Source organism: Dicentrarchus labrax, unplaced genomic scaffold (assembly GCF_905237075.1).
Source record: "Dicentrarchus labrax unplaced genomic scaffold, dlabrax2021, whole genome shotgun sequence".
NCBI lineage: Eukaryota > Metazoa > Chordata > Actinopteri > Moronidae > Dicentrarchus > Dicentrarchus labrax.
The window spans coordinates 2,798,232-2,810,715 of NW_026136701.1; the positions used below are offsets into that span (position 1 = coordinate 2,798,232).

General features: G+C 38.7%; 1 protein-coding gene across 4 annotated transcripts; it reads left to right on the forward strand.

Moving 5' to 3' along the window:
- The first annotated feature begins 523 nt into the window (after positions 1-523).
- Positions 524-10,479, forward strand: frrs1a (ferric-chelate reductase 1a). 4 transcript variants are annotated; one of them, XM_051411553.1, is made up of 16 exons: positions 525-678; positions 2,111-2,358; positions 2,627-2,769; positions 3,012-3,106; positions 4,679-4,826; positions 4,923-5,042; positions 5,500-5,571; positions 5,777-5,875; positions 6,360-6,510; positions 7,043-7,272; positions 7,821-7,907; positions 8,311-8,408; positions 8,509-8,567; positions 9,185-9,328; positions 9,481-9,542; positions 10,091-10,479. In XM_051411553.1, the coding sequence occupies exons 2-16, from the start codon at positions 2,154-2,156 to the stop codon at positions 10,181-10,183; spliced, it is 1,806 nt and encodes a 601-aa protein (XP_051267513.1). In that variant the 5' UTR covers positions 525-678; positions 2,111-2,153; the 3' UTR covers positions 10,184-10,479. The 4 variants fall into 4 exon arrangements, with proteins under 4 accessions (XP_051267528.1, XP_051267513.1, XP_051267523.1 ...); XM_051411563.1 differs by having other exon boundaries at positions 9,484-9,542; XM_051411568.1 differs by lacking the exons at positions 8,509-8,567; positions 10,091-10,479 and having other exon boundaries at positions 524-678; positions 9,481-9,534.
- Positions 10,480-12,484: the final 2,005 nt, after the last annotated feature.

Sequence of the window (12,484 nt, forward strand, 5' to 3'; positions counted from 1 at the left end):
AGATAAAAACAGTTCATTCTAAGGTCACGAAAACACAACAATTCTTATATTCAGGTGGTTATACACTAATGAAAACATAGCTATGAATATTATATTCCATTTATAACGATAGATCCTCCTAAATGGTACACACTGGACCTTTAACACAGGGATATGTGATGCACCTTAATACAGCAGTCACCTTAATGCACCTTAATACAGCAGTCGACTGGTAGAAAATACAAGCTTGGACCACTGATGTCAATATATTGTAAAACCAGCTGCTGTAAAGCACAGGATGTTGTGTCCTGCAAAATCAGCAAATTGCCGGAAGTCCAAATACCTCATCAGATTGATCAGGAACATATCCTGGCATGAAGGTGAAATCAGTTACTCAGTAGATGTAAATGGAATGTAAATGTGATAAAGTAATGAAAACACCCTGACCCAGAGTGAAAAGTCTTATCAGGATGTTCCAATAGTCCATCCATCAGGTTGTAAAACTGCAGCAATAATACCTCATGGTACACTTTGAAACACACACACACACACACACACACACACACACACACACACACACACACACACACACACACACACACACAGGAACAGTGGAAGTGACATTGCACTAACACATATATAATCACGCTTGGAAATTATTACACAGAGTTAAGACAGTTTGTCTACTGCAGCAGAGTGGTGAGTACAACAGCCGTATTGGTCAGTTCAGGGTTTGTCTTTCTTGAAGTAGACAATTTTTTTCATTTGTTAATTTCTATGACAGTTTTGGCCTGGGGTTTCTTAGCAAAGTCAAGGCAAAGTGTCACAAAGGACATTAATAAAAATGTGGTGCAGTGATGAGGATAGATGTGTGCTAAACTGTGTTTTGATCTGGCTCAGAGATAGATATTGTCTGTGTGCAGTGAGGAAGTAAGTGCTGACTTGGCAGTATTTCGCTAAAATTATAAATAACTTATATCTTAATTTCTCAATTGAAATATTGGAAGGTTAGTTGCAGGTTAAAGCAGTTACATGGGATTGAGTTGTAGTTGAATTTTGCTATATCAGCATAACTGACTCATACAGTATGCACCTAGCAATTGTTAGATGACTGTTTTAGTCTAAAACAGAGTTGTATGCAACAGTACGCTCAAATTCATTCAAATGATCTGACTTTCTGGACACCTAAACAGCATTGTGTGAGAACTTTGTACAATTAAAGCCAAACTCACCAGGGCAACATCTCTTCCCCAGCTCACTCCATTGCTAAGAAGACAATTTACGCTCATTGTAGTGTTCCACATTCATGTTATGTTGTCACAATGGCATCACTAGCCCTGCAGTGACACCATTTACTGTAACTAGAAAGTTAGCTTAATGTAGCTAATTTTACTGTGTCACAGGCTATGTAGCTAACAACCTTTTAATTATGTGTCTCAGCAATTCCAACACTGTTTATAGATCCCAATGTGCAGAAATATTCAAATACACTATGCAGAAATAACACATTAATACCACATGCAAAAAACTGCATGATTTTTGTACAAAAACTGCATGGGATTAGCATAAAGTGGGCATGTCTGGAAAAGTGGGATTTGTGGGTACCCATAGAACCAATTCATTCACAGATCTTGAGGTCAAAATGTAGCCTAACTTTGGAGCTGTATTTAGGTCCCCTCCCATCACGCTAGCACAGCATGGTTACAATGGTAACAATGGATGCGTTAGGCCATCTCATTTTATATGATACCAGTATCTTCACTCTAGCTTTAAAACAGCCTCTGGAAGACGGATAATGAGGTGGCCTCAAAATTCACACTTTACAACTGGAGTCATAAGCACATTTCTCATAGAGGTATATTTGTTTTTGATTAGACTCTTCATAATAGATCTCATAGCAGACATTCTGACCTGTTTATCAAACATAATAAATAACATTAATTGCATTCAAATTCATTATATTAATGTGTGCTAGTGCCTGTTGTGTATGCTGACATTGCTTAATGGGGCAGACATCATTATCGTGTTATTAGTCAGGATTTCTCCTCTCAGTATGGTCAGTTCTGTAGTTTGTAGGTCTTGCTCATGGTCATGTTGAATTCATTCTTCGGTGGAATGTGTTTCATTTCAGACTTCGTGGACACATTACATTACACATACACTTTACCCTGTAGATGTCTCCCGTGGGTGTGTATTGTCTTCTCTTTATCTCCGTCTCAGTGTGTTACTGGGTACCAGCAGGGTGCTATGCCAACGGCAAGGTCTCCAAAGCCTGTGGCAGCATGGAACCCCATCATGGTGCCTCTGGTCAGACCACTCACAGTCCCTACCGCCTAGAAACCAACACAACCACGTTCAGTCCCACAGATCGGATCCAAGGTAACACAACACTGCCAATACCTGCATATCAATGAAACCCAGTGCTGATTAAGCTCCTAATGTGAAAGATATAATGTGCAAATTTATATCCAATCAATCTCAAATCCACCATAAAACACAATCCAGTCTGTCAATGTCACTACTATTAGCAGACTCAGATTGAAACAGGTTTCAGTGTACTGACTGAGCTTTGTAAGTGAATAGAAATGATTGTTCACCTCAATATAATTTTCTTTAATTTTCTTTTTACTTTTTGAAACTTTTCCAGTCATCCTATCTGGAACAACGTATTTCGAGGGTTTCCTGCTTGAGGCCAGAGATGCAGCCACTCATGCCACAGCATCCACGGTTGGCACCTTCACCCTGACCAATCCGATGAGGACACAGCTGCTCACCTGTAATAAGCACCAGGTGTACATACACACACATGCACACAACAACACAAAATGAGTACTAGTAGTGTAGAAGTAGAAGTAGAAGTACTATGAAGTTTAAAAACAAAAAGTAACAAATATCAAAAAGTAAAACATTTACTGGACATAAAACCCAGAAAGGTAACACTCCGATTGGATTGTGTGTGTGTGTGTGTGTGTGTGTGTGTGTGTGTGTGTGTGTGTGTGTGTGTGTGTGTGTGTGTGTGTGTGTGTGTCCAGGGTTCAGCAGTGAGCCATAAGAGTGATGCCAGACAGACAGAGGTTGTTGTCATCTGGAATGCTCCTACAGATGCTCCCAGACAGGTTCAGTTTTTGTGAGTTCCGTCTTTATAATAGCTAATTTAAAGCTAGCCTATGAAACGTTTAACAGGGGCCACTGTGGTCACTCACAAGAAATAATTACTATATAACTGGATATACCACAAGCGTAAAAAAGTCAGCAAACTGACAGTTACAGAGCATTAAAGGTTATACATACAACATTCAGTTGACACTAGATGTTGCACCAAAACAATGGCCGCTACAGCAGACCAGACAAAACAAAATTAAATTCACTTTGTTAGTCTTTCCACAGTTTTTCCAACAATTACAAACTCTGGTTTAGTCAAAATAAACCCTTAACTCACAGAGTTAGATGGGAAAATAGCTGTGAAACAGGTCATGTAGCATTAGCTAATCCTTGGGGACAAATGCACCCTTCACAATACGTTCACTAAAAGTGTTTAGACAACATTAAGGAAAGGATCCCCACAGAGATAGACCTTTTGTTAAACCAGAAACAGACTCCATAGAGAAAAATAGTAACTTGGACTTTTGTGATTTTTGAATTTGTGATTGAAAAATTCAAAGTGGACAACAAAATAAAACTAACAGTCTTTGTTAGACTGACGAAGATGAAGGAGCTCATAGTGGATCTGAGGAGGGCGAAAACACCAGTGACCCCTGTTTCCATCCAGGGGGTCCCTGTGGACACTGTGGAGGAGTATAAGTACCTGGGGGTGTACTTTAATAACAAGTTGGACTGGACCAGAAATACTGAGGCGGTCTACAAGAAGGGCCAAAGCTCTTTCCTCTTTTTCCTGAGGAGGCTGAGGTCCTTTAACATCTGCCGGACGATGCTGAGGAGGTCGCAGACACCAACAGACTTAACAAACGGATCAGGAGGGCCGGTGATGTCGTGGGGAGGAGCTGGACACTCTGACGACCGTAGCAGAGAGGAGGATGCTGTCCAGGCTTCAGTCCATCTTGGACAATGTCTCACACCCTCTCTACGACACACTGGCTCAGCAGAGGAGCACCTTCAGCAGAAGACCCCTCTCACCCAGATGCACCACAGAGCGCCACAGGAAATCATTCCTGCCTGTGGTCATTAAACTCTACAACGCCTCCCTCTGAGAGTCAGACCCCCCCTCTCCATAATACATAGTCTTACACATAGTTACTGTACACATAGTCACTTTACACTTGCCATTTTTGCACATTTGAAAGTGTGACTTTAAACTGTACATTTTAAACCTTTTATATTCTTAATTCTTAATATATTCTTAATTCATATTCTTAATATTCTTAATATATTGTATGTCCTATTCTGTTTTTTCAATTACATATGGAGTATATGTAACAAAAGTAATTTCCCCCTGGGATTATTAAAGTATTTCTGATTCTGATTCTAGTCTTCCCACTGTTCCAACAATCCAACTCTGTTTGGTTAGAATAAATCCTTAATTCACCGACATAAATTATGTCATAAATGTTTCGGTCGCTCTACTCAGCTGCACACATAGTACACCGGCTATAGAAACAAACCACAGAGAGGCTGTGATAGCAATATTACTTTATAAAAAAATATGCCTGTTATAATACATGTGTATCTATGGATATTCCAGTGTGACTGTAGTTGCGCACTACAACAAGTTTTGGGTGAAGCTGCCTGGACCAATCATCTATCAGAATGGGGTTACTCCCCACCCACCTCAGTCAGACACTACACCTCATCCAGTGCCAACGACCACACCCTCCGACCTGCCTGGGCCTGTGAGTGTTACAACATTTGGATTACTGATTGTGACATTGATTCCCTATCTGAATACGCAGTAATCAATAACTCCCCCTCTCATCTTACACCTTTAGTTTACTTCTGAAGGATGTGGCCAATCAAAATCCTGCCTGCTAGATCCTTCAGGTTGTGATCCAAAGGAAGATCCTCACTGCTTCTTCCTGTCTATGGCTACAGAGGGGCCTGGAAATACGGTTTGACTTTTATCCGTTTCATTTAGTGGTGCAATTAATACTATTAAAGGTCCTACATTAAAACTGAGACATTTGTTTGTCACCAGGGTATAATCTGCTACATTGCCTTGCAGCCCAAAATAAGAAACTGTAATTTATGTTGCTAGTAACATATAGTTTTATTCTGTTTGGACAACCCCATCTCACTCCCAAGTCGTCAAATACTGCAGCTGTGTCCTTCCACTTCAAAATATGACAAAAAATGAGGAATACTATAGTAAATATTGACAGAATACATCCAATAATTCATGAAGGAAAATGTACGTTTCTCTTACCATCTTGTTTAAGGCCTGACATCGTTCATAGCTACAGTACATGCACACTCGACTATCTGAATTAGAGCATTAGATGATATATTCAATAAGACTGAAAAACATTTATTATTATTATATAACGTTTTTATCACTCTTTTCTGCAGTCTGTGATATTTGAGCTGAGTGGCCCAGTGGAGGGATACATTGCCTTTGCACTGTCCTGGGACACATGGATGGTAAGCGAGTACCTCAGTGTGCTACAAGAATTTGTACAGCAGATATAGAGCCAGTTGATATTCCAATTTTGCTCAAGTCTCAGTGTGCTGCAGAGTTCTTCTTTCATGATCCAATTACCAACATGTTGTACCTCTATTAACCTAAATATCACTGTATATACTGCATGTATTCTGTGCTTATGGATGTGTATGTGTGTGTGTGTAGGGCAATGACGATGTGTATATGTGTGTAAAAGAGGGGCACAGAGTATCAGTGAGGGCTGCCTTCGTCAGTGGACGGACACATCCTGAGGACCAGTCACAGGTGACACACACTTTCTCTGAATGAATCCATAGCAATATAAACGGAATGTACAGGAGCGGCAAACAGAAATACTACAGTTGATATCACTAAAAAGCAAAATGAAAAATAGACTTACACACATACACTCTGTACCGTTTTTGCCATCCTGGAAAAAAAGGATGCAATATTGCGTCCTGGAGACTTCTTGTGAGGATGCCAAGTTTGGTACCATCGTGCCTGCACCGACCAAATCCAGTGCTTATTAACTGTATGGCAACCACAGCCAGAGACACTGCACAGGCTATCCCCAAGCAAGGCTATCTTTTTCCTCTTGCTTCCAGTAATTATGCCAGGCTAAGCTAACCACATGAGTGAGTCCAACTCTGTACTTAAGGCACACCAAGGAGATTAATATCTATCTTTTCACAAAGAGTGCAAATAAACATATTTTACATTTTAAGCCATAAACCACCAAATTGTTTGTTCTTTCTGTGTGTGTTTGCAGTCTGGTCTCTCCTCAGTGTCATGGCGGCTGGCAGATGGAATGATCCAGTGCAGGTTCAGTAGACCAATCAAACTGAGCAATCAAGACCCAGCCCGCTACGATCTGGACCAGGAGTACTTTCTGTTTCTAGCTAATGGATATGCTCAGCATGGTGAGAGTGTATGCACACACGCCTTGGAAATTGAACCCATTGACCCTGGTAATCTTCCTGTGTCTAAAAGGCCAATTAAATTCTTATCAATCTGTCAAGCTTTATTATGTCACATGACAGTTTGATGTGCATCAAATCTTGGAATTACCCATTCCAAGATTCCAGGATCATTAAGGTCATTAACAGGAAATGTTGATCACTGTTGTTTTTGTTTTTACATTCTGGTTAATGACCAATGGTCAATTGGCCTTGCAATATTGAAATGATCTGACTCTGTGACATGAGTTTGCAGTGTTTAACCATATTTAACACACATCTGATGAATAAGGATTGGTTTTATGCGTTTGTTCAGAGCGTCAGTACTGTCAGCTTCGTCTGAAGGTCTGGCATTCCTAGAATGACTGTTAATCAGTAACACGGAAGACTTTTATGTTCCTCTTGAATACATCTGGGGTAGTAGTCGTAGTAGCCAGTTTTCTGACATGTACAGTAATTATTCAAATTTAAACATGCATTATTTTTGTGTCTCTAGGTAATATATGGAGACATAGTCACCAGCCACTAATCTCCACCAAGAGAAAAAACATCACTGGAACCCCTGAGGTCCTAAGAAGCTCCCGGGGTCCCATTATTATGAAAATTCATGGTGCACTAATGCTGTTAGCCTGGATGCTAACAGGAAGTGTTGGTACCTTCATCGCCAGCTTCTACAAACCTGATTGGCCAAATCAAACTCTGCTTGGCCAGAAAGTCTGGTTCCAGGTAGATATTATGCACACAAATGTTTACTTATGTCACTTTTGGTTATTACATTAGGGACATGACTTTTGTCCCCAGTTTGTCCCTCAATTAACAGGTCTTTAGTCTGAAATGTGTCCCTGATGTCCACAACCTCACCTTAGATCACATAACATGAACTGCATTAAACGAGTTAAACACACTCACTGTGTGAGGAGGAGTCTCTCAAACGGTTTGTCAGACCATTCCTCCTCGGAGTCAGTACAGGACTGCCCAGGCTGAAGAGCCTCTCCACAGGTGCACTAGATGGCGTCGCTGTGTTAAATGTTATGGATATTGTCTGGAAACGGTTCATTGTGGTACAGACAAATGCAATGTGATTACACCCAACACTGACCCTTGCTTTAACCCTAGCTTCCCCCTAAAATGTATGTAAAATGGAGACTTGCATTTTGTCCCCAAAAGGTAGGCTGGTCCCCATAATGTGAGTGTGTAAACATTAGTAATACCATAAGTCCATATCAACATACCTTTCAACATCACAGCAGTGACATTTTTTTTTGTGTGTATAGGTTCATCGAGTCCTGATGCTGCTAACTGTGACTCTGACCGTTGTAGCCTTTTGCCTCCCATTTTTCTACAGGAAAGGTTGGAGCAAGGTACAGTACACACATACACAGATGCCTATGGGCACCAAATGGACTATTCAGAGCATGAAGTACCAGTGACTCACAATGTTTCAAGTTACTTTGCATTCTCCCTGTTGTTAAAATGATGGTAAAGAGAATAAATTACCCATCTGGACATGATATTCTCATAATTCCAATTTAATTTTCAGTAATTACTTACTTTTTTATGTGTGTATTTTTTATTATTGTACATGTCCATTTACAACAGTGCGACAAATCCATAAACTGTAACAAAAAATATACTGTCTGGTTGTCGAATTCATTCATTCAGTCAAGAGGGATGTTGGATCAGTTACTGCACAACTATTTGTGTGTGTGTGTGTGTGTGTGTGTGTGTGTGTGTGTGTGTGTGTGCGTTGTGTGTGCGGCGCAGCATGCAGGTGTCCATCCATACCTAGGCTGCTGTGTCTTGGCATTATCTCTGATTCAACCAATAATGGCTGTGATCAGGCCATCACCTGACTCACACAGGTAAACGCTACTATATATTTTGATGCAGATGCCACTACAATGTTTATTATTACAGTATACAGTATATCAATACATTGGTATTATTTGTATCTCTGTCCAGGAGATATGTCTTTAACTGGGCCCACTGGGGAGTTGGGTCTTTGACTGAGATCATGGCAGGTTTGTCTGCATTCAACTTTTAAACAGATCTGACAAACGACTTTTAAAAATGTAAACCCAACAAAAATTAGGAACTTATTGGATAAATCCTCTGTTGCAAATGTTATCTTTGTATGTCCAGTTAAGCCTTCCTAAGCCCTTCCCCTTTTTTGGCTGTGCTCCAATTACAGTTGAGTCCGAACACTTTCTCGACATATTCATCACATCTTAAGTTAGCTATTGTTAAAATGCTGCCTATCTAACGATTGACGTAAATTAGCCAGTTAGATAGTATTTTGCTGTTATTAGCTTTCAGATGTAACTAGCTAGCTAGTTAGGTAGTGTCTTGTTCTGTAACAAACAAGTGTGAACCTTTCATGACGTCATATATATATATATGTGTGTGTGTGTGTGTGTGTGTGTGTATCAAAATCTTTTAACCAGTACAGTAAAAGTTGACTGAAGTTTTGATCAAGGCTTGCTCAACTGTTATTGGAGAACAGAGCAAAAAGGGGTCAATTGGTGGGGGAAACCATACAGTCTGGATAGATATAGCATGGAAAATATAGCTGTTTTTTTCCTTTTTCATAAAAAGTATTGGTTAACGAAAGTTTCATCTTGTCTCTATGTTACTACAGTGGCAGCCATGTTCCTGGGGATGCGTCAATCATCACTGCTCCTCCCCCAGCCGTGGGCAACACATGTTCTGATTGGCTATGTGATGTGGCTGGCCTCATTTAGGATCTTCCTCCTGATGCACAAGCACCTTTACATCAAAAAGTGTATGAAAGCTTTAGAGTTTTACGACTAGACAGCTAGTTGAAATATGATGACAAGAAATTATTCTTCATGACATGAGTACTGAGAGCGCTGTTGAGTGACTCCCCATACTTATCTCTATAGGTACCTATCTAACTGTTGTTTGTTTGACCAGCAGCACAGGAGTCAGATGACACCCAGGGAATCCTCTCTGACCAATCAGAGCATCGTCACTGGGTAGGTATCAGCTGCAAACAAACAGTTCCCCTAGGTTAATGCAGTGCTCTATCTGTATATAACATTAATCATCTACATTCACTTCCTGTGCCAGGGCTGAGCTGGGCCACTTACATTACTCACTGACACACCTAAATGGATGTTTAGTGATTCTTTACACCTGTGCCTTTCTTGCTAGAGCCGTGCACTAAATATGCAATAAGGCATATAACAGTGCTCTTGCTGATATCAACAGCTCACCAGGTTTACCAACACCGTTATCAAAATTTTAATTTTATTTAAGCAGTTTTAACCTACAACCTGTCTCCCCTCCGCGTCCTCCCTGTTGCGTTAAAAAAAACCTACACATCTAAAAATCGAAAAACTAATTGTGATGATATATAATTACATTGCCACTGGTTGATGTGAAATGTATCCTGTAATATGTTTCTACCCCACGGTCACACAAGTCTAGGGAGACTAGGCCTAGTGAGAACACTTTTTGCCTGAATGAGGACTATGAGGACACGTGAGATATTTTCTAACTTGTACCATACTTTCTGTTTCAGGGGTCCTTCATAAAGTCTCTCATCTTGGCTGTGTTGGCTCTCGGAAACGCTGGTCTCCTAATGGCCTTGTTGTCTTCTATTGCTGAAATTTGACATTTGATGGCAAAACATTTAAATAACTTTCACAACCATGATTGACAGCTATTTTAAAGGTTGATTTGATTTTATGCAAAGCTTGGAATACCAGTAACATTCCAAGTCCAGCAAAGCCAGATAACATAAAGAAGGAGGAACTTAACTTTATTATGTCAACCACACAATCATTTAATTATTTATTTAATATCTGTATTAAGGCCTAAGAGAAATCTAAGTAAATTGTTTCCTCTCCTGTGTTTATTACGGTGGCCTACAAGGGCAAACTCGCCGCAAACGGCAAAACACTTCAAACACATAAAACAAATGCAACAGAAACGCCAAAAATAAACCAAAAACAAATGCAACAGAAAAATGCTGCAAATTTCAAAAACACCAAAACAACTGCAAGATATAAACGCTGCAAATTCGCTCGACAAAACGGAAGTGCGCCAGGCCACTAGGGGGACCCGACCTGAGGGATGGACCAGTCCTCTGGGACCAGACCTGTAAGACCTGAAGAAGAAGAAGAAGAAGAAGAAGAAGAAGAAGAAGAAAAAGAAGAAAGTTGGCTAAGTTTTGGAGAGGAGAGTAAAAAGGTATGTTTTCCTTTATGTCTTTTTTAAACACTTGGCCGTAATCTTTTATATTATTATAATATTATATCATCCACCATATTAAATCATATTAAATAGTATTAAATATTTAATATTATAATATAATATATATATTTTTTATAATCCTATAATAATTATATAATATTTTTATAATCCTATAATGATTATATTATATATTTATAATAATATAATTATTATAGAAGAATATTATAATAATTATAATATTCTTCTATAGTATTAAATCATATTAAATAGTATTAAATATTTAATACTATTTAATATGATTTAATATGGTGGATGATATAATATTATAATAATATAAAAGATTACGTCCAAGTGTTTAAAAAGACATAAAGGAAAACATACCTTTTTACTCTCTTACTTCTTCTACTTCTTCTTTCTTTTCTTCTTCTTCTTCTTCTTTTTCTTCTTCTTCTTCTTCTTCTTCTTCTTCTTCTTCTTCAGGTCTTACAGGTCTGGTCCCAGAGGACTGGTCCATCCCTCAGGTCGGGTCCCCCTAGTGGCCTGGCGCACTTCCGTTTTGTCGAGCGAATTTGCAGCGTTTATGTCTTGCAGTTGTTTTGGTGTTTTTGAAATTTGCAGCATTTTTCTGTTGCATTTGTTTTGTGGGTTTTTAAGTTTGTGCTTCTGCTTCCTTTCTGTGATTGCAGCATTTTCTGTTGCTGCGTTTTTCTGTTGCATTTGTTTTATGTGTTTGTGTGTTTTTGGATTTGCATCATTCCTGTGTTTGAAGCGTTTTGCCGTTTGCAGCGCGTTTGCCCTTGTCGGCCACCATAGTTTATGACTAAAAAATGGATGAAAACAAAAAGTTTGGGCCACATAATCTTTCCTTAAGTTACTTAATGTTAATTATTATTATTATTAATATTCAAAATTAGTGTAATAACAACAAACACAACATAAAAAAAATAATATTGAACTATGCATTGATTGTCTTAATAACTGTAAATACAGCTGAGCCTTAACTAAAATACAGAAAGTTGAACTGGAAGGAAATATCTAAAACTATTATTTGACCTTTTTTTGCACAGTAAATATTAATTATATTATATTGTATAATCTTTATTTTATTTGTTCTGCACCCCTGAAATGGTTGAACTGTTAACAAATACACAACCTCCTACTTTGTAGCTAACAACAAGACATTTTCGCAATGTGTTAGTGCTCCACTTCATATGGGACTATTTTGAATTCAGATTGAATGTGAACAAAAGCCATTAAAGATTATATGTAACATATATAATTCAGAAGGAAAAAGAACATTGCCACATACTTATACATTTGTCAACATGGACCTAAATCACAGCACACCAAATATGATGTAAATATAAATATGTGAAATTGTGAATCTTGAGCAGTGACCTGTTAAAAGAAAATAATACACTTTGGTGGTTGATTGTTCAGCTTACATGAAATATGACATGTAGCAACAAATCATATCAAAACAGTACATCAAAATTACATTACAATTCTACATTACTTTTAACCTCATGACAGTACATGATGCTGAACCTTTGAAAGTGATGATGAAAGGCACCACCAACTTGACATGTACACGTGAATTTACCATGAGCAGTACTGGTAAGCTGGTGAAAACAGTTGTATCATGTCTTTTGGCCATCAGGGTCATCTCTGCTTTGGCTTGGAGAATTTAAGGTTCAAACAGAAATTCATTTTTTTAATT